The sequence below is a fragment of the Mobula hypostoma genome, chromosome 12 (genome assembly GCF_963921235.1).
Source record: "Mobula hypostoma chromosome 12, sMobHyp1.1, whole genome shotgun sequence".
Lineage (NCBI taxonomy): Eukaryota > Metazoa > Chordata > Chondrichthyes > Myliobatiformes > Myliobatidae > Mobula > Mobula hypostoma.
In genome coordinates this window covers 84,053,905-84,081,825 of record NC_086108.1, presented here as the reverse complement: position 1 = coordinate 84,081,825, position 27,921 = coordinate 84,053,905, and the positions used below count along the sequence as shown (strand labels likewise).

At 39.1% G+C, this 27,921-nt stretch overlaps 1 protein-coding gene across 11 annotated transcripts in view; it reads left to right on the top strand.

Moving 5' to 3' along the window:
• Window positions 1-27,921, top strand: part of LOC134354971 (CMP-N-acetylneuraminate-beta-1,4-galactoside alpha-2,3-sialyltransferase-like) — a 568,489-nt gene that overhangs the window by 499,950 nt on the left and 40,618 nt on the right. For 8 of the 11 annotated variants that reach the window (XR_010019938.1, XM_063064549.1, XM_063064541.1 and 5 more), the window contains 2 exons: window positions 2,736-2,882; window positions 24,722-24,868. Coding sequence is in view for 8 of the 11 variants with exons in the window: in XM_063064549.1 (XP_062920619.1) it covers window positions 2,736-2,882; window positions 24,722-24,868 (294 nt within the window). In the remaining 3 variants the exon portion in view is untranslated. Of the gene's footprint in view, window positions 1-2,735; window positions 2,883-19,862; window positions 19,948-23,088; window positions 24,602-24,721; window positions 24,869-27,921 lie in introns of those variants that run through there. The other 3 variants (XR_010019940.1, XR_010019939.1, XM_063064548.1) reach the window with 3 other exon arrangements.

The following is a 27,921-nucleotide window of genomic DNA, read 5'->3' as shown; positions in this document are numbered from 1 at the left end:
TGGTACAAATATATGGAGTGCCTGACAAATTGTTTGTTGCAGTCTGTGGCATTTAATTCATTTAGTAGTTAATAACCAGGGAGACACCACGATTGCGACTTATTTCTCCAGATTCGGAAATGGTTCTAATGTTTCTCCATTTGGAATGTTATCACTTTTTACAAAGAAACCTTTAACCTTGTTGATAACATTTTTTTTAGAGGAAGGTACCATATTACTAAGAATCATACTCTAACTTCTCCCTTAACCTACTTTTTATTTATTAAAATTTGGTTCTTGCCAAAGATGAAAGCAAACTAGTAGTGTTCATAGTGAGTAATGCAACCTTACAACAACACTGTTATTAGCATAGCTGAATGGCTTTGTTAAGAGGCAATGTGCCAATAGTGACGAGAGAAAATGATATGACGGTTTTTATTAAAATACCACACCCCTATTACTCATCAGGCATATTGAATGTTGAAGTGTATTTTTTTAATTATTGTTCCAGCTTAAAATTTTACGAGATAGAGCAGAAGTTTGGAACCTAAAGGAGGAAAATCGTGAAAAAAGTAACCATTTAATGGATATTTTCAGATTTGCTGCCTATTAATGGAGAGTAATCCCAATCTTTAGTATACAGCATTGGAAAACGGTTTCCTATGGACATCCCATACATTCCCCATATTTTCATGAACTCGGCTCTTTCGGACCAAATTTTAACAATTATAAAGTCATCACATGGCTAAGTCATTGTTATGTCATCACTATATGCTGGTTAAAATGGATTTGGATTGAAACGGGTCTTCAATGAATGGTTAAAACTTATGGAAAGGGTGTGAAACTGCTTGGAGAGATAGACTTATGTCTTCATTTTGTGGTCACATCTGGTTGTTGACTGAATTCTCGACTTGTTAATAGCTTTCTGTTCTGCCTTTCAGAACTGTTCTAATGAAGTACTAGTCCCATAAGTGAAACAACATTAATTTGGATCTTAGAATCATCCCAAGTCTTCTCTATTATCAAACCATTTGATACTATAGAATAATTTTGGTATACTTTTTGTCATAAATCTCATTATTTTTAAAACAAAAACCAGAAATGTTCATCAGACACCAATGCTATGAAAATTCAGAGAGATCAAGTTCGGAGTGATTTTAGTTGAAGAGAATGTATTTATAGTATGAAGTTATAAAATGATGCCAAACAGGACTTACCATTGAGTCATTCCTATTAAAGCCCTTTGGAAGTTCTCCAGCATTTTGCCTATGGCCTATATATTTATATTGCTGAACATATAAGCTGTTAGTTTGTTTAAAGGGATGGCAGCAGTAGGGTGTTGGGTAAAGGCAAAGGAAATGTGAAGACATTCTGCTGCTATACTGAAATCCATGTCATAGTGTGTAACTGATGAACTTACACACTTGTTTTTCCTAAAGTCCTAACAATAACTGCCAATAGTCTTCAAGAGTTGAAATCCCCAACTTTGTATTTTCTTGAAAAAATTATGATCCTTCTCAATTTACTCCTCACTGCACCAATTCAGCTATTGAGCAGTTAATTCAAAGACAAAAAAAGAAACATTTTTTCTTGCCACAAAATTTGGACTGTATGTTCGTGATTCTAAACTTTTGCAGGTTGTGTAATGATGAAGTGCTTACTATTTGGTAGAGTTGGTAACTTTTTCTGTGTTAAGTATCATGAATAAATGACAGTTTATAATACAAAATTTTATCATTTTTATTGTCCATATGGCTGTACTTCAGCTTTAGACTGGGAATCATAAAAATTTATGGAAATATGAGGAAATGATTTGGCCCAGTGTAAAGTTAACTTAATCTGAGTTATGTTACAAATTCAGTGTAAAGTTAACTTAATCTGAGTTATGTTACAAATTCAGGGCATATCCAAATATCTGTCAAGTAGCTGCCTGTTTTAGCCTCCATCACGTTAAAAGTAGTGAACTTCTCTTCATTTCTGCCATGCTGCTGCCAATCACATTAAAACTCTTAAAATGTGCCATCCAGTTGTTTGGAAATTGTGATGGTTAGACATCTCACTGAGGCCCCTGTTCTGGCAACCCTCTGAGACTTCCATGCTGCCCTGAAGCTCATCTTGTTCTACTTCCAGCACTCCTTTATGGGCTCACAGAAAAATTTCTGATACTGTTACAAGGGTAACATCCAAGAGAAAGTGAATTTACTGTGTGTTGGAATATTAATTGGAACAACATCCAAGGATCTGGGAACTTTACCATTCGAGCACCACCAAAGTTCTTAGTATACCAGATTAACAGTTTTACAGTACTTAAAATTGGTCACCCTATTTAGAGACCTTCCTGCTAAGAATGAGAGATTATTTTGTTAACATTGTTTGTGAGGGACATGAAACATGAACAGAGATTTCTACATTTGCACCACATTATAAAGGGATAGATTTGTATGATCACCTGTCAGTTCAGTCAAGTGTTCCAGAAGCCGGATAGGACAACGGCACAAAGAACTCAAAAATATTATGAAAAGTGCAAAAAATGTCAGTTCCAAAGCTATCATCAAAAAGCAAGTTGTCATATGGGGAAAAAAAACAATGAAATGAGCCCAAATGAATAATTCATGACCGTTGGAATGGTTGCTTTCTTCACCATTTAGGTGGATTGTATTAAACAGAAATAGGATACAAAATAAATTAGTACAGACTGAAAAGTATGTTGATTGTTTTTAAATGGAGAGTAGCCGTTTTGCTTTACTTCTTTACAGAGTCCTTCAGATGGTTTCTGGAAGTCTGTTGCCACAGTCGTCCCAAAGGAGCCCAAAGAGATACGAATTCTGAATCCTTATTTCATCCGTGAAGCGGCTTTCACATTTATCGGCCTTCCAGTCAACAATGGAATGATGGGTCGTGGGGTAAGTAAAGCATGGCTAATTGAAACTATTAGATTTTTCAATTTGCTCTTGCAGAACTGTGTAGACTGGAGTATTTACTTTGAACATCTTGCTCAAGTGGAAGGATGTAGATTTTCATTGATGTTTCCATGTGCGGTGGTGGTTCTTATCTTGAGTGGGCTTTAGAAGGAGAGTTATGAAGATCTTGTTAATTATAGACAAATGCTAGCAGGAGTGTAAATTAGAATGTGTAATTGAAGACCACTTAACCCCTTAATCCAGTTGGATGTTCCTGTTTCATTTTATATTCCAAAGCTCTGTGGGTGGCTATTGGCCACTAACTTATCCCTAGTGTGCGCTGAATGGTAGAGTCTGGAGTAGCTGATGAGAATGTGGAGAGACTATATAATGGGATTATTATAAACTTAGTGCAAATAGGTAGTTGGTGGTCATCATGGACATGATAGCCAAAGGATCTTATTTCCATACTGTTTGCTTCTGTGAATGATAGCCAACTTTTCCACAAGATGTTGCTATAAATGTAGAACTCACTTCAGTTGCTCTCATGCACCACCTAATGGCCTCCTGGAATGGCAGGAGCAGAGGGCACTGTGAACGTTTGAGCAAACTGCATAGCTTAGTAACATTTCAAACATAAATACAGCCATTGGGAAAAAAAAACTTTGAAACATTTATTGTACGATAAGAAGAGTTGGTACAGCAGCAACACTTTCGGAACACACCAGCTTGCAAGCATGTAGCAGTGCATTTTCCAAACCGATAAGAGGTTGCACATTACCACAGCTGGGATGCATTTACTGGTTTTGTTAAATATACAGATGTTATGAGCACATTTTCTACTACTAAAGTATCAATATGAAATTACTGGCATACAGACAATATAGGAGAAGTAACATTTCATGACCTGGCAGAGAAGAACTGGATTCCATGGTGCCCATTCCATAGGTTACATGATAGAAGCTACATGGCTTGGAGAATGAAGTGATATAAATGTTCTTGAGGAATACTCTTTGCAATTTTTGCTTATTTGAATATTCTTAACATGATAAGTAGTGCTGCAAACCAACTATTTCAAATCATTGTGTCAAGTTATTGTATGCATTGCATCAGTCAATGAAAAGTTTACAATCCTGTTTAATTGATTCTTTTCCACCTTAATTGCATGTTTGAAAATCAGAGTGACTGATTTTGTATTAAGCATTTCCATTTCTCCAAGTTAATTTGAAACACAAGGAGTATGAGTTCTGCAGCATGTTCTAGCTTAGAAGCATACCATTCAATCTGTAAGGCCTGCACTGTTACCTCCTTTGCAAAAAATGCCAGCATTGCTCAGATCAATGTGATTTAGCGGGTGTCTGTAAACATGTAGGTATAGCAAAAGATACTTCACAGAGACAACTTACAACTTACTATCATTTTCAATTCCTATACATTTTTACTTTTGTCATTTTCAAGCACAATATTTTTGTGAAAACGTGGACCTTGAATGTTTCTGTAATCTTCCTTTAGAGCTTTTTACACAATAAGAACAACACCAGACAACTGAATCCATTTCATGATTTACCTTTGGTCACCAGAAACAAAACAATGGTGGGGGGGGGGGGGGTCGTCAAACAAGTCAGGAAGCTTGCATTCCAACACACAAAGCATTTATGGTTCAAGATTCCAGATTGTTTATAGTCATTCTTCAGAACATGAGTGTAAAGGAGAACAAAATGATTGCTACTCTGGATCCGATGCAACATAATATAAACACAATTAGTGTCAAAAGCGCTACAAATATAAATATACAAGCAATCCTATAAAACACAATAACTGTTGAGTGTGACTGTGTAGCTTATACAGTTATCGTCATTGTGGCTATCCCTCGAAGTTGAGGATGATGGTCTTCATTCTGTTGATCTACAAACGTTCGTATTTATGGGCTCTCAAGTGGCTTATGAGCCCAATCTTGGCTTTGAAAATTCTTCCGCATTCAGGACAGGTAGTTCCAGATGGCAGATCGGGCTTCGGTTGTTGCTGCCTCTCTTTCCATTTTCTTCTCTTTTCTCCTAATTCTGCACATCTGTTGGCTTTGAAAGTTGCTGTTCCTTCTCGGATGATGGCTTGCCAGAGTTTCCTGTCCTTGGCATTGGTTTCCAAATTGTTGATGTTGATGTTACATTTCTTCATGTTGGCTTTTAAGACGTCTTTGAATCTCTTCTGTTGTCCACCTCTTCTACGTTTGCCTTCTTTAAGCTGGGAGTAGAAGATTTGTTTCGGCAGACATTCATCTTTCATCCAAACAACATGACTGCTCCATTTTAGTTAGTTCTTGATGATGTAGGCTTCAATGCTTGTTGTTTTTGCTTCATTTAGCACGCTGACGTTGGTTCTTCTATCTTCCCGGATGATATTTAAGATGTTTTGAAGACATCGTTGATGGAACTTTTCAAGTGCCTTCAGATGTCATCAGTATGTTGTCCAGATTTCTGATGCATACAGGAGTGTTGGGATTCCCACTGCTTTGTACACTAACAGTGTGGTGTCTGTTCGGATGTCACAATCATGAAAGACTCTTGTTCTGAGATGTCCAAAAGCTGGCCAGCGCATTTAAGACGATGTTGGATCTCGTCATTACGGGCGTTGGAGGAGAGGTGACTTCCAAGATACGGAAAGTGGTCCACATTTTCCAGGGTTGTTTCGCCAAATTGAATTGATGGTTCTATCCGATTTGTCTCAGTTGGTGACAATTGGTAGATGATCTGAGTCTTCTTGGAATTATGCACGGTTGAAGGCAGTCAGAATCTGTTGTAGGTGGTTTTCTGAGAAAGCTGCAACACTGTTGTCATCTGCGTATTGGAACTCGTGGATGTCTTGTTTTTGGACTTGAGACGGGCAAGATTGAAAAGTCTGCCATCTGTTCTGTAGACAATTTCGATTCTTGGGGGTAGGTCGTCCTTGATAATGTGGATGATTGTCCCAATGAAGATGATGAACAATGTTGGGGCAATCACGCATCCCTGTTTTACTCCTGATCTAACCTGAAAAGACTCACGGCTACTGTTGCTGACCATGACTGGCAAGCAACAGTTAGCAACAGTTATACTCATTGTATGTACATAAGTAACACTAGGTGCAGGAGTATCTGAATGTAAGGTGAATGACAGGAAATGATAAAGTGACAAAGTGACTCTTGGCAAGAGGAACTCTTCTCAATGACAGTAGCATGTGGAAACACAGTAGGACAGTGACTGTGTGGCCGTGACACTAGAGTGGCAGGGGATGGTGAGATGAAGGATCCTGAGGGGCTGTGGAGTGGAGTAGAGTGGCTGATGTGGATGTAATGGTGGTGAGGGATGGTAGGTGGGTTATTGAGTGGAGGTATTGATCAACCTGATGGCTCGGGGAAAGTAACTGTTTTTGAGTCTAATGGTCCTACTGTGGCTGCTGTACCTTCTTCCCTGATGGGAGTGGACAAACAGTCCATGAGCATGATGGGTGGGATCCTTCATGATATTGCTGGTCTTTTTCCGGCACCTCTCTGTATTTATGTCCTTGATGGTGGGTAAGCTGGTGCACATTTACTGACCTGGTCATCAAAATTCATCAATCTGTTTCTGAACAGGCTGAAATAGAAGCCTCAAAATCCCATAAAAGCCTCATAATTCTGTAATAATAATTTCCCAAATGGAAAATGCTGGGAAGGTAATTAATTTCCCTAAAAATGTGGATAACAGTTAATAGTTAAAGCACAAATTAAAAAGAAAAAAGGAGAAAAGTGTTGCTAGAAGACTCATTTATTAAACCTATAGATTAGATTAGATTATGAGGACACTCAGTCCTCGTTTATTGTCATTTAGAAATGCATGCATTAGGAAATGATACAATGTTCCTCCAGAGTGATATCACAAAAAAAAGGACAAACCAAAGACTAACACTGACAAGACCACATAATTATAACATATAGTTACAGCAGTGCAAAGCAATACCATAATTTGATAAAGAGCAGAACATGGCCACGGTAAAAAATGTCTCAAAGTTCCAATCGACTCCCAATAGTCCCGATAGCAGGCGGCAGAAGGGAGAAACTTTCCCTGCCATAAACCTCCAGGCGCCAACAACTGCCAATGCATTGGAAGCACCCGACCACAGCCGACTCTTGAGTCTGTCCGAAAACTTCCAGCCTCCGACCAGCCCCTCCGATACAGCCTCCCGAGCACCATCCTCTGCCGAGCGCTTCGACCCTGCCCCGGCCGCTGAGCAACAAGCAAAGCCGAGGACTCGGGGCCTTCTCCTTCAGAGGTTCTGGATCACACAGTAGCAGCGGCAGCGAAGAAGGTATTTCAGAAGTTTCTCCAGATGTTCCTCTATGCTCTCATGTCTGTCTTCATCAGATCAGGATTGTGCACGGCACCCTACTTGACAGAGTACAGAGACCATTCACCGGAGTGGCCGCTGCGCAGTGCGTCGCGCTGCCATTTTCTCCTGCTTCACTGGATATACTTGTATCATTTAAAGTATATCTGCTGTCAATCAACAACCTGTGTGTGCTGCTGTTACCTCTAATTACATTGTTCCACTGAGTTACAATTAGTTTAATATCAAACACATAATGCACTGAAGCATGTTACCCTAACTAATTCTACCTTAATCTCTAAATCATTTTATTTATTTTCAAAGTATTATATGAATATGATGTAATTTATTATCTAAAGTAGTATCTCTTCCAGTTTGCCTGTGTTCTCTGGTCCCTACAGTTCCTCCTCAGCTTACGAAAGCCCGACATGTAAGCCTGTACATATGGCCGAGTGTTTGGGAGACTGGTGGGATAGATTTGCCAGCTGCTGCAGGGGTGCAGGCATCCGCTTCCACCTGGGATGACAGCGTCATTTATGACATGCGAACTGTCCGGCTTATGAACAGTTCACAGGAACAGAATGCTGGGGAGGACCGGTAGTGTTCAGAATCAGAGTCAAAATTAGGTTTATTATCATTGACATATGACATGAAATTTGTTATTTTGTGGCAATACATAAAAATTACTATAAATTACAATAGGAGTATTAATTAGATAGATAGATAAATAAATAGTGCAGGGGATAAAAGAGTGGAATAGTGATGTAATGTTCATGGACAGTTCAGAAATCTGATGGTGGAGAGAAAGAAGCTGTTCCTAAAATGTTAAGTGTGCATCTTCAGGCTCCTGCATGTCTTCACTGATGGTAGCAATGAGAAGAGGACATTTCCTGGATGGTGAAGTTCTTTCACGATCCTGGTTTGGAGCCTTAGTGCATGGGATTGTAAGAGGTTGCAGACTGAGCCAGTTGGGCGCAAGCCTCCACAACATCGGGGACATCTGCAAGAGGCAATGCCTCTGGAAGGTGGCGTCCATCATTTAAGGGGCCCTCACCATCCAGGGCATGCCCTCTTCTTGTTACAGCTATCTGGGGGGAGGTAGAGGAGCCTGAAAACCCACACTCAACAATTTAGGAACAACTTCTTCCCCTCCACCATCTGATTTCCGAAAGGTCCATGAACCTTACCTCGTTATTCCTTTTTTCTTTTGCACTGTGCTGCTATCACGAAACAACAAATTTCGTGTCATACTGGATGTTTGATAATAAATCAGATTCTTCTGATTCTGATTTTGCACAGATTTTGCAGTTAGGTCAACACCTATACCTTGTTGAAGAAACTAATCAGCATAAGAGCAGGAAAATATAGTTTTGAGATTAAATATTAGTTATCGGAATTATTTTACAGGAGACAGCAAAGATCAGAAATCAGTGGAAGTTTGTGAGTTTAAGCATTTTGAAAGGGTTTGAAAAATTGGATAAGGAAATAAAAACTTTTAGATTAGAACACATTGACAAATGATTAAAATGTAAAATTACTTTTTAAAACACAAAAGGAAGAGCTTAAATCAATTGGCTGGTTGAATTAGGTAAAGTTTTAACATGAAGTTTTGTAGGGATTACATATTTTAAAGCCTCAATCATAGAGTAAGAATAATCGACCTCACTACACAGAAGTAACAAGTTCACTTGTGTATTTATAAATCTGTTTGGAATCGGTACACCTGAAACAGAATGATGGATGTTAAAATCAACAATTGGTCACATTTTCTCCACTTGAAGCAGAAATCAAATATCTCTCCTTTTGTGAAAAGAAAAATAAGGGGCGCTTTTTTTTAAAGCAGTTTAAAACTGGATTGAGAATCTCTTTCTGTCAATTATAACCAGCAGTTCTGTCCAAACAAAAGTATACACATTTGTTAAATATACCAGTTGAGTAAAAATGGCCTCTTTGTATCAATGTTGTTAAAACTACAGTTGTGGCTTATGCCACCTAGGTCTTTGATCAGCAAGTAATCAAATCAACCTATTTTCAGGAAACTCTACCGTCAGATATTTGAATACCTTCGCATTTTGGCACTCAGTAAATCAAAAGCCCAATGTTTTTGTCCACTGAAACTCAAGTGCCTCCATTGCTTCCATATGTTTAATTAAGATTCTGAAGAGGTTAAGATTAACCCTCTGAACTTAATGCAGTATTTAGATTGCTTTTAGATCCTTCTTATTTTTTTTCCCACTCTTGGTAAAGACTTTCAGGGCACAATTTCATTATTGCGTTATTTTCTCAGGAATGATTAATGAGTCTTACATTTCTAGAATCATAGAGTAAACCTACAATAATATGAACTTGAAACTTCTGTTCAATTAAGTTTTCCTGTCATAAAATTGCAGATCAAAAGAAACTGCAAACTAGGATAACTTAGTGGTTAATAATCATATTTGATAGACTATTAAAATTACTTGCAAGCTGTTTACTTCAGGCTTAATCAAATGTCCACAATGTGTTTATTCATCCCCTCATTTGGAATGCTGCAAACATAGAGAGGCCATGGGGATATGTTTGACTTTGTTCTGCCGTTTTCTTATTTGCCATAGATAAACTTGAAAGATTTCTCTTCCTGTGCTCATACTATTACCTCTGTTCCCCCACCAACTTCACCCTAAATAGCCAAGAGATCTTTCCCCAGCTCCCTTCTATTAGCCTTCAGTAATATCATTCAAAACAGTGTCAGTTTTTACATATTTACTGATAAGATCCAGTTTTACCTTGCCACCATCCCTAAATTAACTAGCTACTGTTTGATTATCAGTACTGGAGGGGCAGGAATTCCTTTTGGGAACACTAGGAGATTCTCACTGGTCCCCATCCTGAATATTGTTCCCTATCATTGATTCTGTCCTCCTTTCTGGCAGCTGTCTGATGCTGAACCAGATTATTTGCAACTGTGTGTCATATTTCACTTAACAAATTGAACTTCAGATCACATTGCAATAGCAAGGCTCTTCATCTCTCCTCTGTACACATGTCTGACTCCAACCTGTGTCAGCTCACCTACTGCTGAAACCCTTGTAACTCACTTTGGCTAGTGGCTTAATACAGGGGATGATAGCCCCTGGCCCAGCCAAGATTAAGAAATCTCGTTTGGGGATGCTGCGTGTTACAAATCAGTACCACGAAATAAGAAACAGTACACAATACGCGATTAAACGATTGAACTTTATAATTCTGAATTTGACTACATGGTTAATAAAGAAAACAGAAAAGAAAAAGGGCCCATTCTCATGAAACAAGTCTATTGCGCAAGGTTGGAGATCACTGAGAAGGTCTTTTGTCCACCATCAACCTCCTCCAAGTGTCGCTGACCTTCAGACCAGGTCCACTCTGGCCGGGGGTCTACCAGCTCTCTCCATTCCCGTCTTCTCTCCTCATCTCTCCCCGGCCAAAAAAAAACCTTGCGAATTCCCAGCTCCCGGACACACAAGAAAGAACAACATCCTGCTCATTGGTTAGCATGCCCCGTTATCATAACCCAAACATTGCTGCTACAGAGAAACCATTACAGGTTTCCCCCGCTATCTGAAGGTAGAGTGTTCCTATGAAACGGTTCATGAGCCGGAATGTCGTAAAGTGAATAAGCAATTACCATTTATTTATATGGGAAAAATTTTTGAGCGTTCCCAGACCCAAAAAATAACCTACAAAATCATGCCAAATAACACATAAAACCTGAAATAACAGTAACATATAGTAAAAGCAGGAACGATATGATAAATACACAGCCTATATTAAAGTAGAAATACTTTTCTGCAGCACTGTCTAGCGCAGCGAAAATCTCGCGGAAGTGCTCTCGGCAAAAACACGGCGCAAGCGCTCTCGGCAGAAACACTCTCTCTAGTAACCTTTAAGCTATGAAGCTGCCGAATCATACCAAATAACACATAAAAATACACAGCCTATATAAAGTAGAAATAATGTATGTACAGTGTAGTTGCACTTACCGGAATTGGGAAGACTCCAATAAATTGCAGTTTCATCACAGTTAAACACTTGCTTATACGAATAACCACCTGATGCAATCGGCAATTGCCTCTGATCTGGGCCGACATTTATGTGCCGGGCGGCACCTAATTAATTAGCTTGTTTATTTTGGCTTTTTTCTTAAAGATGTGCTGGGTGCGTTCCGACTACTACTGCACCACTGCATTCTTCGCGGCAATGTATTGGTCGGCGGCCCGGAGGTTGGGGACCACTGCTTAAACTATAAAGCTGTCCTCGCCTCAGAAACCGATCAAACCACTTATGAATACCTTTAAATTCCACTTTCATCACCATCATCCAGTGCTTTCTGTTTCAGCTTATTAAAAAGACTGACTGATTTCTCCTTAAGCATAAGAAAACTTAACGGAACACCATGCTTTGTACACCCATCAATCCACTCAAGCAATAGACTTTCCATTTTATCCATTATTGGATGCCGACTAAGAGAGACCACTTTGCTATGAGCAGAACTAACAGTAACATCGGCAGCTTTCAAAATTCTCTCTCTCTGCGTTTAAATAGTGCGAATGGTGGATGCAGGCAAGTTCAACGCGCGGACAATATCCTTACTTCGTTCACCACGATCCAAACGCTTAATTATGTCTAGTTTTACGCTAAATGTAACACCCTTATGAGCTCTTTTAGGCTTTTCCAATACCTTAGAACTCATCTTGCTAACGGATGCACAAAATAAATTGAGATAAAGCACGTGATTAAGCAACGCTGGCTAGAATGCAGCTCCGGGGCAGGAGCTTGGCTGCTCGGGGCACACGCTGCTTTTTTTCCACATGCTGCCTTTTTTCGTAACAGTGAAAACACCTTCTGTTAGCGAAAACAGGTAACTAATGTAGGTCTTTTGTAACAGCGAATTGTCGTAAAGCAAACGTTCGGAAAACAGGCAACCCGTACCTCAGCAGTAGAACATTACAAAGAAGCCTTACACCCTCATCCATACATACCTTTTTTTCCTCAATACTCAACTGTTATAGTGCACTCTGAGGCCCTCCTTATTCTGTTTTTGTAATTTGTTATCTTCCAGAACAGTGCTGTGTGCATCCGAAATTACACAAAGTCCAGTTCCCCCATCATCCTGGTTTTTGGTAAAGTAATGGGTGAAGTTTGAAATTTCAAAAACCTTTTATATCTTTTCCCTCGTTGTTTCTGTAATTTCCTCCAGTGTTGAAACATGCCAAACTATCCCTGTTCCTCAAACATTGCATTCCCCCATTTACCTGTTGCCCCATTGACATTCCTGCTTTAACTGGCAGGATGCAAAGGTTTTGAACTATCTCCTTGAATTTCTTTGCTTCCTCCTCTCCTTTCACTTTTAAAAAATAAAACAACTCTTTGACAAAGATTTTGTTCATCTGGCCTAATATCTCCTCATGTGGTTCTGAATCAGTTTTAAGTTTGGTAAAGGTCATGTGAACCATCTTAGGAGATTTTAAGTGGACGTTGGTGGTAGTATGTTTGGATGCCACAGCTGAGATTAAATAGTCTTAGTATTGAATATGACAGCTGCTTGCTTTCCATCTCTCTGTGCTGTAGGTTGTTCTCTTTAATACCTATTATTTGTGTTCAATATACTGGTAGGATAAAGCTTGCTGCAACTTGCTGGACATCATAGCACAGAACTCTTCTTAAGATGTTTTTTAAACCAAGTAGCACTGCAACTAGTATAATGTAAAATACTGCAAATAATACAAGATGAAACTATAAAGGTATCACGTGACATAGGATTGCATGATGAGAATTACTTCAAACTAAATAAAGAACCATGTACTTCTGCTGCAGCCTACATGCCCTAACTGATTCGTGAAGTGGTAGAACATTACAACACTGAAATAGCCCCATCAACCCACTGTCCTTGCCGAATTATTAATTTACTTAGTCCCATCAACCTGCACCTGGACAAAAGTCCTCGATAACCCTCCCATCCATGTATCGATCCAGCTTTATCGTAAATGTTGAAATTGAACCACTAATTCCACCATTTCCATTGGGAGCTCGTTCTACCCTCTCACCACCCTTTGAGTGAAGAAGTTCTCTCTCATGTTCCCCTTAGAGATGTCACCTCTCGCCCTTAACCTGCCACCTATGGTTCTAGTCTCACCCCAACCTCAGCGCAAAAAGATTGCTTAGATTTACCCTATCTATACCCCTTATAATTTTGTATACCTTTATCAAATCTCCACTCATTCTCCTATGCTCCAGGGAATAACATCTTAAACTATTCAACATATCCCTATAACTCAGGTACAGGCAACATCTTTGTAAATTTTTCTGCAGTCTTTCAAACATTGATATCTTTCCCGTATATAGGCACACAATAGTACAAATCAGGCCTTGTCAATGACTTATACAACATCAGCATAACATTCCAACTCCTGTACTCAATACTTGGATTTATGAGGACCAATATGGCAAAAGCTCATTATGATCCTATCTACCTGTGACACCACGTTCAAAGAATTATGGATCTGTATTCCCAGATCCCTCTGTTCTGCGGCACTCCTCCGAGTGTTATTGCTCATGCTGTAAGTTCTTCCCAGGCTTGTCCTCCAAAGTGCAACATCTCACACTTGTCTATATTAAATCCCATCTGCCATTTTTCAGCCCATTTTTCCATTGGGTCCAAATCCCACTGCAAGCTTTGATAACCTTTCTTACTGTCCACTGTACCCCTAAACTTGGACTCGTCTGCAAGTTTGCTGATTCAGTTTACTACGTTATCATCCAGATCATTGAGATTGGTGATGAACAGCAACAGACCCAGCACCAATCTCTCCAAATACACTAGTCACAGACCTCTAGTCAGAATGTAACCATCTACTAACACTTTCTGGCTTCTCTCACAAAGCCAATGCCTAATCCAATTTACTACCCAGTCCTGATTACCAAGTGACTTGACCTTCTTGACCAACCTTCCATGCGGGACCTTGTCAAATGCCTTGTAGACAACATCCACTGCCTTGCCTTCGTCAACTTCCCTGGTAACTTCCTCGAAAAACTCTATAAGGTTGGTTAAACACAACCTACTACAATAGTCAAGCCATGTTGTCAGTTCCTGTATATCCAAGTACTTATATACCCTTGCAATTTCTAAACTCCTCCCAAAAAGATTAAGCATTCTCTGACCCGATATCACCTCCTTCAAAAGATGTAATTCCATTTCTTACCAACAGAGCCACACCACCATCTTTGCCTTCCTGCCGGTCCTTTGGATACAAAGTATGTCCTTTCATGTTAAGCTCCCAACAATGGCCTTCTGTCAGCCCATAGCGTCATACAGACCAATCTGTAACTGCACCACAATTTCATCCACCTTTTTCCAAATGCTACGCGCATTTAAAAACAGCACCTTCAGTCCTGCATTCTTTGCCCTTTTGAATTTTGCCTCTGTGGTACAAGTTAACTCTTTGCCCTGTCTGCCATTGTACCGAACCATTGACTTATCCTTCCTTACATTCATGTTACATCCATCACCTACTTGTAAACCTGCTGGCTCATCCTCAGCTCTATCCCATACTAGTTCCCACCCCCCTGCCATATTAGTTTAAACCATTCTTAATAGCTCTAGTAAACCTGCCCTCAAGAATATTGGTCCCCCTTGGATTCAAGTGTAACCCATCTTTTTAGTACAGGTCACACTGCCACAGAAGAGGTCCCAATTATCCCGAAATCTGAATCCCTGTCCACTGCTCCAATTCTTCAGCCACATATTAATCTGCCACCTCATTCTATTCTTATTGTCAGAATCCATTCCCGAATCTAGTGGACCCATTTACTCCTCTCCCTGTAATCAGGTTTCATTGCTAAGTGGCTGTGATGTGGAAAAACTCTGAGTTCATCAGCTCCTGGAGAAGTTTTTAGAATTTATGTGGACAATCAGACTATAGAATCTCTATGGAGAGGTAAATGATATAAACCCAGGTTAGTCTCGGGGTAAGAAAATAGCTTCTCTTGCAGACTTTATCTTACACCTTAGATTTTTAAAAAATAATTTTTAAACAGTTTGCTGGGTTGGTCAGTCAGGAGTTAAATACGTATCTTGCTGCAGATACCTGCCTACAGTGCTGCTACCACTACACTTTGTAAAATATAAGTTAAATCACCTAATATTGATTTCATATTTTGAGAGGACAAATCAAACTATATTTTTTCTTCTTAATAACTGACCTTTGAGAAATAAAAATCTTGTTTTAGATATTAGTTCATCTTAATGGGGTAGCTACTGCACAGAGCTTCCTGGTCTCAGGTTAGTCAACACCAGTTAATGAAACAAAGAAGGACATTTCAGACAGTGTTATCTTTAAGCTGATCAGAAGGCTTGGAATTGTCTGAGCCATGATGGATCATTTTACACTATTCCTTTGAACCCGTTCTTGAGGAGGCCACTATTATCTTGTGGAAGATTAACAGATTGGATTTAACAATACATGGTTAAACTAAATCTCTAATGTTCTTAGAGAAAAGTAGATGAATAATGGGTGTTTTTGTCAAATTGTAATATTCTGTGATTGGTAAGATAGGGTGTCACAAAGGCACTCCAGAGCTCTAGTGGAGGCTGGAGAGAGTGGATATTGTAAGTGTTGAGAGGAATTCAAACAGGTAAAAAAGATGTAAACATGAAAAAGTCTGCAGATGCTGGAAATCCAAAGCAATACACACAAAAAATGCAGGAGGAACTCAGCGGGTCAGGCAGCATCTATGGAAATGTGTAAACTGTAGACATTTCGGGCCAAGATCCTTTTTCAGGACTGAGAAGGAAGGGGGAGGATGCTAGAATAAAAAGTGGAGGGAGGGGAAAGAGACTAAATGGAAGGTGATAGGTGAAGCCGGATGGGTGGGAAAGGTCGAGGGCTGGAGAAGAAAGAATCTGATAGGAGAGGAGAGTGGACGATAGGAGAATGGGAAGAAGGAGGGGGCCTATGGAGAAGTAATAGACAGGTGAGAAGAAGTGAAAGGTTGGAATGAGGAATAGAGGAAGTGGGGAATATATAATGAAGGCAACAGCCGTGCTAAACTGGTCCAGCTGAGGCATTTTAACAGGAAAAATGTTATTGTAATACCTCCTTTCTCCGAGAATCCACTCTCGCAGGTTGATGGAGATCATTGTTCATATAGAGTTGTGGCCTTGTAGTTCAGGCTGACTTGGTATCAACATTGATGCAGAAGTCAATATGGTGAGTGTTCTGCCTTAAGCGCTGCAAAAGGCAAACAAGTCTTGAAGTTTATCTAGAATTCTGTTCATTGTGCATATTCCAATCCAATCAAATAATCCTTGTTGCAGACCTTCTGAGAATGTCTCTTGCTTTAATTCAGAGTTCAGAGTGAATTTATTATCAAATTTCATATAGGCCAGTATATACAACCCTGAGATTTATTTTCTTGTGGGCATACTCAGTAAATCCATAATAAAATAATAACCATGATGGAATCACTGTAAGACCGCTCCAACTTGGACATTCAACCATTGTTCAAAAGACATCAAAATGTGCAAATACAAAAAGAACGAAAGAATAATAATAAATAAGCAATCAGTATCGAGAATATGCGATGAGGAGTCCTCGAAAGTGAGTCTATGGGTTATGGGAACATATCGGTGATGGGGCAAGTGAAGTTGTGAAGTTATCCCTTTTGGTTCAAGAACCTGATGGTTGAGGGGTAATAACTGTTCCTGAACTTCCTGATGTGGGTCTGTGGGTCTAAAGTTCCCATAGCCTTTTCCTGATGGCAGCAGCAAGAAGAGAGCATAAGCTACGTGGTGAGGGCCCCCGATGATGGATGCTGCTATCCTGCGACTGCACTCCGTATAGATGTGCTCAATGGCATGGGATGCTTCACCCATGATGGACTGGGCCATATGCACTTCTGTTCAAGAGCTTTAATGTTTCCATACCAGGCTGTGATACAGCCAGTCAATATACTCTCCACCATACATCTAAAGAAGTTTGTCAAAGTTTTAGATTATCATGCTGAATCTTCGTAAACTCCTAAGGAAGTAGAGGTGCTGCCGTGCTTTCTTCGTAAATACATGTATGTGCTGGTCCCAGGACAGGTCCTCCAAAATGATAACACAGCAATTTAAAGTCACTGACCCTCTGCACCTCTGATCCTCTGTTGAGGACTGGCACATGGACTTCCAGTTTCCTCCTCCTGAAGTTAATAATCAGCTCCTTGGTCTTGCTGACCTTGAGTAAGAGATTGTTGTTGCGACACCATTCAGCTAGATCTTCAATCTCCCTCCTATATGTTGATTTATCACCACCTTTTATTTGGCTTACAACAGTGGTGTCATCAGCACACTTGAATACAGCATGAGAGTTGTATTTAGCTCCACTGCCTTTATGTGTACAGCAAGTAGAGCAGGGGCTAAGCACCCAGCCTTGTGGTGCACCTGTGCTGATGGTGATTGTGGAGGAGATGTTGCTGCCGATCTGAAGTGACTAGGCTCTGCAAGTGAGGGAATCGAGGATCCAATTGCACAAGGAGGTATTGAGACCAAGGTCTTGAAGCCTATTGATTAGTTTTGAGGAGATTGAAGGTTAGCTGCCAAGCCTGTTTAGACCAGGAATAATTTAGATTTTCAGTAAAAGATAAATTAGCTAAGCCACTTATTTCCAATCATGTTTCTTTGGTAACTCTACATTTGATGATATCTTCAGATTCAAAAGTCCTACAAATCCTTAAGAATCCTGGAGAATTGATGACAGGAACCTTGGGTATATGTTATCAGTGGATTGTCAGACACATCAATATGTGTATTGCTGTTTGGAAAGAAGTGATAAGACACCAATAGAGTGTGATTACAAAAAGATATCAAACCTGTTAATCATATGCAGCTACAAAGGTTTCAGATAACAATTAATTCTGCACATCACATTGAACTTCTAGAACTGCATAGAATACTAATTATAAATTAATCTTGTTCATAGTTAATAGGCTTGCTATTCTCCGGTAGGATTAGTTTGTTCTTCTAGCCACAGCCCAAGGATAAAGGATATTGTCAGTATGAAGAGAGTATTCTGTTAATTAAATAACTTGAAGCACTTTTCTCTGTACTCAGTTATTTCTTTTTAATCAACTGAGAAGAAAGATATATTGGTCCCGAGATAGGATATAGTAGTACAATAAAAATTGGAATAATGCATCGGGGGTTGTGGCTGTGTACCAGGCATGGAAGAGATTAAATTGGACCATATATGACGTGATTTTTGACTTCCAACTTATCTTTTTATGTCTCTGAAGTGACAAAAATAATAAATAAAAACTCATTAATCCACTAAAACTAAAATTAAAAAAATAATTACTAGCACACAAAATACTGAAAGCATTCATCAGAATTAAATTTTTCTTCCTCATCTCCATTTTGGGAATCTCCAGTAAAATAAATGTGGACTCTGTTCCAAAACCAAGTATATGTAAGGTAGGATTGCAAAGGCCGATTTGCTAGTATACTGTATTAGACTTACAGTGTTCTGTGTATACATGCAATTTATTTGCCTGAGAACAGCTGAATATGGGCAGTTCCCTTGAGATAATATAGTTTTTATTGAGTAGCAGTTATTGCACGTAATACATTAGAACTACAATGCATTAACATAGAACTTGGCCCCAAAAACAGAACTTAATAACAAAATAATAAAAATTTTCTACAGCTTCCATTCATCCCAAAGTGTTTCCGATTCCATGAACAAGTTCTAGCTCCTGCGAATAGCCATATGAAAGTAACTGATCTATCTTTGTGCTAAAGGATCTCGTGCTTTCCCGGCATATATGACAAATAAACTCTTTTCTTTATTCCAGTCGGGTACTTGTATCAATTTTAACCAATGTTTCGATGACAAACTGCCATCTTCATGAGGGACGATGGTTTTGGGACCACTTGGTGAAGGAAGCCATTGAAATAAAACTAGAGGGAAAGAATTTTAACAAAGCTGAAGGTCTTGCTCTAAGAAAGAACTGGAATTGAATTGTAAACAAGGTGGGACAGCAGAAACCTGATGGTTAAGGACTAACCAAACAGCAGGGATGGACGACGGGGGTATATATACCACTGGACTAGACATGCCTAGGCATCATCCCTGATGAAGATGGCAGAGTTTGTCATTGAAACGTTGGTTAAAATCGATACCTGTACCTAGCTAGAAGCCCGAGAAGAGTTTATTTGGTATCTTTGTGCTGTTGATTGTGCAATAAATATTGGCCACATCATTCACTTGAGGATAACTGTAATGTTTTGTAACTATTTAAAAGAAAGACATAGGCGTCCAAAATGTGAGTCTAACTTTGTGATTACTTACGCAGACGTCCATGTATCACATGGTAAGAGCATGACATATACAACTCATGTACTCTTATATATAACCTGCAATGCATTATGTACACAACAAAGAATGCTTAATCAAACAATATATTTACAATTTCAGTAAATATTGTTGAAATATTAAATCTATGAGCACTCCTCCTTGCATATTTATAAACTCCAACTCAAAATAGAATGCATCTCAACTATATACACGGTCTACTATATAATACAACTACTATACAGATATCCACAGTATAGTAAATTATAGTAAATTTTTTAATTATCTCATTCAGACCTAAAGATTTAATTGCTGCGGAGACCTTCTTACTGTTGTGGAATAACGTCTTTGCTGACAAGAGAGGTCACTCTGGGTGGCAGGTGAGACTTGTGGCTGTGAAAACAATCTCAGATTCTGCGGCCTCCTCCATGGTGGTTGTAGGAGTTGAATCTGGGAATGCAGGAAGTGGTTTTGACAGCTGTGCGTATCTTTTTTCTCCTTCCTTTTTCTTCTTCTAGTTTGTGCATCTTGATTTTGGGAGTTCACTGGAGTATTCTCTTATTAATCCCTCTGTTGTTCCGTTTACGATCTGATTTCTCCCTTGGTTTCCTCATCCACAACATCTTCAGATGAACATGTACACACTAACACAAGCTGAATGCTTGGAACTTTCATGAAGCTCCTTGAACTCTCCTTTAGCTTAAAACCAAGCCACATTTTGCAAGTAACTGCTTAATTAACACATCACTGACTTTCTCGGATATGTTACCTACAAAGACTGTAGTGATCGGATCACTGCTTTTGTCACTTTCACGCTTCCTCTTCCTTGGTCCGATACGCTTTCCAACCAGAGGCACAGAGGTTGGCACCAATTCCTCTTTGCCCTCTGTTTTGCAACGGTTAACGGTGTATAGCATGGAGACAGTTGTGGCACCATCCAGTACCTTTCTTAATTCACTTCCAGTTGACTGTATTATGGGGGAAGTGGCATGCAAATTGTGAATAGATCGCCAATCAAGTTGTTGTTGTCTCAGCCACTCACATCCCCACAATACTGGCCCTCCTGTTTTTTTACCACACACAAGCCCAATGTGGCTTGTTGGTTGTCATATTTCTCTGTTACAAATGTCATTCCCACAGGAGTTATCTTTTCTCCAGTATATGTTCTTAGCTGGATATCTGCAGTTTTCAGTTTAGTGTCTTTGAAATGCCATTCAAACTCATTTTGTGGAATGACTGAAACAGCCAAGTCAGTGTCCAATTTCCTTTCAATTAATTTGCCATTCACTTCTGGTATAAACCATATTGCTTGTCTATTGTTAGTTTTCACATTGTCAATCTCAAGAGTACTCAGTCCTGTGTCACTCTCATCCTTATTAGATTTTTGCAGATTATTTGCAACTTAACTTTTTAGCTTTTTCTCTTCCCTATGCAGTCCATTTATTTTTGTCTGCTCGACATAGTCTTTGTACATGACTGACTATGTTGCATTTTCTGCAAGTTTCCCCTTTAAATCTGCATTGGTCTGGTGTATGTGAGCCTCTGCCACAATGGTAATACAGTTTGTTTGGCCAGGCTGGTTTCTGTTTAAACATTGCAATTTTGTTCATGCTCACTTTCATTCCTGAATGCAACCCTGCTGCTTCCATTGATATAGCTATTTCAACTGCTGTTTTAAATGTAAGTTGTGCTTCAGTTGGGAGCTGTTTTTGAATGCTTCTTTGTAAGGTTCCACAACTAAACAATCTGTCAGTGCATCATTGAACTGATAATGCTCAGAAAATCTCTTCAATTCATCTACACACACTGAAATAGGCTCTCCTTCCTTTTGATTCCTAAAACATTCTACAATCTAAATGTTCATAAGAACGTAAGAAATAGGAGCAGAAGTCGGCCATTTGGCCTGTCGAGCCTGCTCCACTGTTCAGTAAGATCATGGCTGATCTGGCCATGGACTCATCTCCACCTACCTGCCTTTTCCCCATAGCCCTTAATTTCCCCTACTATGCAAAAAATCTATCCAACCTTGTCTTAAGTATATTTACTGAGTTAGCCTCTACTGCTTCATTGGGCATAGAATTCCACAGATTCACCACTCTGGGAAAACTAGTTCCTCCTCATTTCTGTCCTAAATCTACTCCCCCAAATCTTGAGGCTATGTCCCCTAATTCTAGTCTCACCTATCAGTGGAAACAACTTTCCTGCCTCGATCTTATCTATCCCTTTCATAATTTTAGGTGTTTCTATAGGATCACCTCTTATTCTTCTGAATTCCACTGAGTACAGTCCCAGGCGACTCAATCTCTCCTCATAGTCTAACCCCCTCATCTCTGGAATCAACCTGGTGAACCTCCTCTGTAACACCTCCAAAGCCAGTACATCCATCTTCAAGTAAGGAGACCAGAACTGTATACAGTACTCCAGGTGCGGTGTCACCAGTACCCTGTAGAGATGCAGCATAACCTCCCTGCTCCTAAATTCAATCCCTCGAAGCAATGAAGGCCAATATTCCATTTGCCTTCTTGACAGCCTGCTGCACCTGCAAACTAACCTTTTGTGATTCGTGCACAAGCACTCCCAAGTCCTCTGCACTGCAGCATTTTGCAATTTTTACCATATTAAAAAAATCTGCTTTTTCACTTTTTTTCCAAAGTGGATGATCTCTCGTAAATATTACTAAATTACTTTCACGATATCAGTAAAGTTAATTTCTGCTAGTTTGGTTGGAGCAGTCAAACTTCAAAGCAAACTGTATGCTCTAAATCAGATACACTCAGCAAAACAGGTACTCATTTTTCATTGGCTATTCCATTTGCTTTAAAATAGTGCTCAATTTGCTCTTTATATAATATCCAGTTATCTGTTGTGGAATCAAATGCATCAATCTTTCCAAAGTAGGCATCCATTTCTGCTTTTTTTTATGATTATTATGATCTGGTACTCACTGTTTATGAACCTGTGAATTCTTCCATTTTCTGCATTTTTTAAAACTCGATCGTGTTTTCCTTCCGAAGAGCACATGCTGCGTTTCCTTTTCATTTAACTTGACCATTCCGCGCTGCACTTCAGCGGGTCGTTAACCATCTCTGGTTTGTTTTAAAAATACCCTGTCACCACTGTTAAGTTTTGTAACTTCAGAACATTAACCTAATTAAAAGGAGGACACTGGAGCCCGAAATTGAGTCTAACTTCGTGTTTACTTTAAGTGAGGCGCACACCTATCACGCAGTAGTGTCATGATGTATTCAATTCACATAACTCACAATGCATTATGTAAACAACAAAGAATAATTTATCAAACAATATATTTACAATATTGCTCAAATATTATTAAATACGCAACAATAACTACCATGCTGCTCTTTGAAACAGTCCATCCTTGCACATATGACCAGTTAATCTATCTGAAAGAAGTTGGTCAATTGATTCATGATAGCTAATATATGAGAAAGATACTATCCCCACCCCCACCCACACAGATTTTGTTTCAATAATAAAATAGTATTTTTTTTATATTCTAGAACAAACTGTCATCTTCTTCTGAAAACGGGCACCTCCAACAATGTAGCACTTTCTCAGTGCTACTCCTATATGGAACCCTGGATTATTCACTCTGTAGCAAGGGACTTGACTGGGAGGCAACAATAAAGGCAATATGAGATTTACTGCAGCTTCTCGTCTCAGTTTTTCAGCTTGTGTCATAGTTATGCAGCATGGAAACTAGCACTTTGGTCCAGCCCGTCCTTGCTGACCACGTTGCTTATCTGAGCTTTTGCCTGTTTTTGGCCCTTATTCCTCCAAGCCTTTCTTATCCATGTACCTGTCCAAATCTCTTTTAAACATTGTATTTTTTATCTACTACTACCACTTCCTTTGGCAGCTCATTCCATATACCCACTATCTGCTGAGGACCCCTACAAATCTTTTCCCTCTCACCTTAAATCTGTAGGGGAACCTTGACTGCCTTATTCTGGGAAAAAAAAAGATTCTGTATTCTCTCCTTATTTCTGCTCCTTATTATTTTCTATCTATCTATCTAGCTATCAGGTCATCTCTCTGTAAGAGGCCATCTATAAGGCCATATTAATGTAGATGATGAACCACAGTGGACCCAGCACCGATCTCTGAGGCACTCCACTGATTACAATCTAGAAAATACCTGCAACTGGAAAGACAACCCTGCACTACCACCTAAGCCAATTGTATATCCAACTGGCAAGCTCACCCTTGATCCTATGTGATCTGACACGTAGTTCTGGACTAACTTAGCATGTGGGACCATGTCAACATCCTTGTTAACAGAGCAGTGTTCTCTATGTGGTTGTCCACTGCGTCTAATGTTTACGGGGAATCTGTGCGGGACAGGTTTTAAAGTGGAAAGGCCATTGCATTGGAACCCAGAAGTCCGGGTCCAGTGGTACAAACAAACATGGCAAAACTGAGGTCTTGCTTGGTTGCGTTGGATGGATGACCACAACGCCTTCTGTGCCTTGTCGTGCCCTTCGCTCTTCACAGCGTGTTGCAGTACCACCTTTCTAGCCGTTGGATCTCACTGTAGCTCATATCCAGAGCTGACTTTGCATGCTAGAGCAGGCATGTACCTTCCTCACTGGGATGCAAGGCCGCCGGCTACCTTCACCTGGTTTAGCCCGCCTGGCGAAGCGGTGTACTGGGGTGTGGCCGCTGTCACATGCAAACAGCTACTTGGAGCCGCAGGTGAGAGCTGAGTGTCCAGTGGAGAGCAAAGGTGAGTGAGCTACCCTAGAATGGTCACCACAGTCCCCTTCACCAGACGTGCCACCCCTCCCTGGACATCCCATACACCTCATTGTGTTCTCTATACATTGTTTTCTCTGACTTCATACATAGTGTTCTGTGTACTAAATATGAAGCCAACTTTGTTAAATTTGGAAGATTTGCACTCTTTTGTACTCTAAAATACTCTAAATATTCTCTTAATATACGGCAGATGTCACCTTTGAGAATAAAAGTCATTTGAAAACTTTTCTCTGTTCCCCCCCCCCCACCTCACCATCCAGCCCCTTAGCTTCATAGAGTTTCACAATAATTTACTTCCAAAAATAGAGTTGGATATGGCCTCCCAAAGATTTGCTCATTTTGTTTGTAGTTAATTATGCTTGTTTTCCTTTGCAGAATATACCAACACTAGGCACAGTCGCAATAACAATGGCTTTACACAACTGTGATGAAGTGGCTGTTGCGGGGTTTGGCTATGATATGAATGCTCCAAATGCACCTCTACATTACTATGAGAATGTTAAGATGTCAGCCATTAAAGAGGTATGATACTTTTGTCATTTTATGAAATTGGGGATTCCTTTTTTTTTAACTATGTTTGACGTTATTAATGAATCTGATGGCAATTTAACCCTTGAGAGATGTTTTGCTTGGCCATATCAGCAAGAAAGATTATTGGTGGTCTCAAGGTGATAGTCGGTCCTTCAATAAAATATGTTCAAAAAATTTTGGATATGATCAGATTATATAATTAAAAACTGAGATCATTGTGTATGAGTTATTACGGGAGATTTTATACTTAATGGGAAAATAATATAACATTATAAAGCAGCTTATAACTTCCTTAGAAGTACACCACGCCTGTAAATTTCTTTTGAAGTTCAATTACTGTTGCTTTGTCAGTAAGTGTGGCAGCAAGCTTATGTGTAGCAAGGTATTTTGAGCAGTATAATGTGCATATTTTACTGATGGTGATTTGGGGGTTGGGGGGGAAACAACAGAGTGTAGGTGATGTTACTCTCATTCCTCGGTGTCCTGCACTGAGGAATGTCTTACACAGTTATCTCTTGTTTTTTTTAAAAACATATCTCTCTAGCTTTTTTTTGCTGGCAAAAAACAATAGTCACCTGAGAAAATGTTGAGTTTGTTCTTTTCCCAGTTGTCAGCTTTTTAAGTACTTTTGCATCTTTTTCTAGTCTTGGAGAAGAGACATGTTAAAGTATATTAACATTGAATTTGAAGTATCCTTTATATTTTGTTTCTATAAACATCAGAAAGCATTTTAGTACGTGGGGAGATAGCATGAATCTTGTAGAGATACTGCTGGTACCATTAACGGAGACTTCTGATAAAAACCCAATAAAATCCTGACAAACAAATCCAAGATTTAATATCACAAAATGCATAAAGCTACTTCATCCTTCATTCATTATTAGAATCCTCCATTAGCAGAAGTCTTGTATGACACCTTTATCAGGAAAAGATATAGGTTTTAACAGTGTTAAAATATGAAAAGGGGTCAGTTTTCAGATTGAGCCCCACTCCTTTCTCTGGGCATTGCATAATTCATTTTAGTTATGGATTCTTCCACATTTCTTTAGTATGCTGATGAGTATATAAATCTTTATAAAATCCTGCAATTCTTCCCTGACTACCTAACCAACAGAGACAATTAAATTAAGATGTAAATCTTACCCCACATTATTGAGCTTATGTCTGTTTAGATATAAGAATCCTCCAGCTGCTGACATCCATTGAATTTTGGTCTGTGATGCCTATTCTTTTAAGTTTCATTCTTAAATATTTATCTACACCCTGTTCAATAGGGTTAATCAAAGCAACTTTAAAAGTTTTTGATGAGATTCCATTCTAAATAGCTATATATGATGATAGATCTTAACAAATCTGATTGCATTTACATTTTAGATACTTTTTTAATGTTCATTGATGAAATAAAATTATGAAATAATTATAGCACCAAAATATTTTTCTTCCTCCACTTGAATCCAAAGACAACCATATTGCTTTTCTTGTTTTCTTGCTCAGCTTCCAGTGCTTCACCATTGTTGATTTGAATCCATCCGTAACTTATCAGACCATAAAAATATTCCTTCAAATTCTTTAAAATTATGTTTTTCATCTAATCAACTAAGACTTGATAAAAATGTGTATTGAGAGTATGGGACTGTTTTAGCCATTACCAACTAAATTGCCTGGCTTGCACACAACTGCAAAGTAAATTCCTTGTGTATCCTTCAAATGAACTTGGAACAAAGAAAGGATAACTGTATGCAACCAAATAAATACTGGGAAAGCACTAGGTCCTTTTTCAAATAAATGCTATTTTGACATAGATCAGAGTACAAGTCTAGCATTTGTATGTATTTAAGGTGTTTGGAAGTAGGTACAGAGGAGATGTCAGGGGTAAGTTTTTTACACAGACAGTGGTGAGTGCTTGGAATGGGTTGCCGGTAACAGTGGTGGAGGCAGATACAATAGGGTCTTTTAAGAGACTCCTGGACAGGTGCATGGAGTTCAGAAAAATAGAGGGCTATGGGTAACCCTAGGTAATTGCTAAGGTAAGGACATGTTCAGCACAGCTTTGTAGGCCGAAGGACCTGTATTGTGCTGTAGGTTTTCTGTTTCTATGTTAGAATCACCACTGTATATGTTAACTTGCATGTGTAAGTGAAATATTTCTCATTCATTTGAAGTGCTTCATGTTACTTTTCTGCTTCTTGAGCCATCCAAGGTTTTGGTTTCTTGAGAAACAGAAAGGACACTGTGGTTGTGATAACCCAGAATCAAGCCTTTCACCATAAATGGTTCAATGTATTGCCAAGATTCTGGGATTATCTAGATTATCCTAAAGTAACGTGACAAAATCCTATCAGCTGATGTGACTCTTACTAATCCATAAAGCTGGAATTATTCCAGACTGACTTGGAATCTTGTTTTCATAGTAAACCATGAACCGAATGCTCACACACACGGCGCACTATTGTGCAGTAAGAGCTGGAAGGAATCCAAGTTACCTGTCTGTTCAATGAATAATGTTACCTGATACTTCAGGTCATATCTAACCCCTTCTCTGAAACACGTGTTCTAGTTGTTTTGTCAATTTGATGGCACAAAACCACCTGGCAGCTGAAATTAATTATTCATAGAATTTTAATTGTTTTTTGTCTTGAGTTTGCAAGTTGCTCCATTGATAGCAAGAAGGATATAGTTTCCCAACTGTTAACATAAATGCAGAGTGATAACTAGTCAATTCTATGAGATTGTACTTGGACATGGTTCTCTTCGTAAACATCTTTTGCATACATTCCTTTTGTGAAGAAGTTAATTTGCATTGATCTCCAAAAGCAATTTATACTAATTTAATAGAAAATTATTGCAATTATAGGATTTATTTTTAATTCACTTACATTGGCCTTCCTATTAGGAGCATACTTTTCACTTTCCTTCTGCTTTAATAAACCTGTCTACCTCCAATATCTCCATTGAGAATACCCAGAATTTGATTGGAATCGCATTATCTGCAGCACTATGGAGGAATGGTGCTGTAGAGGTGATTGGCTCTATTTATAAATGTA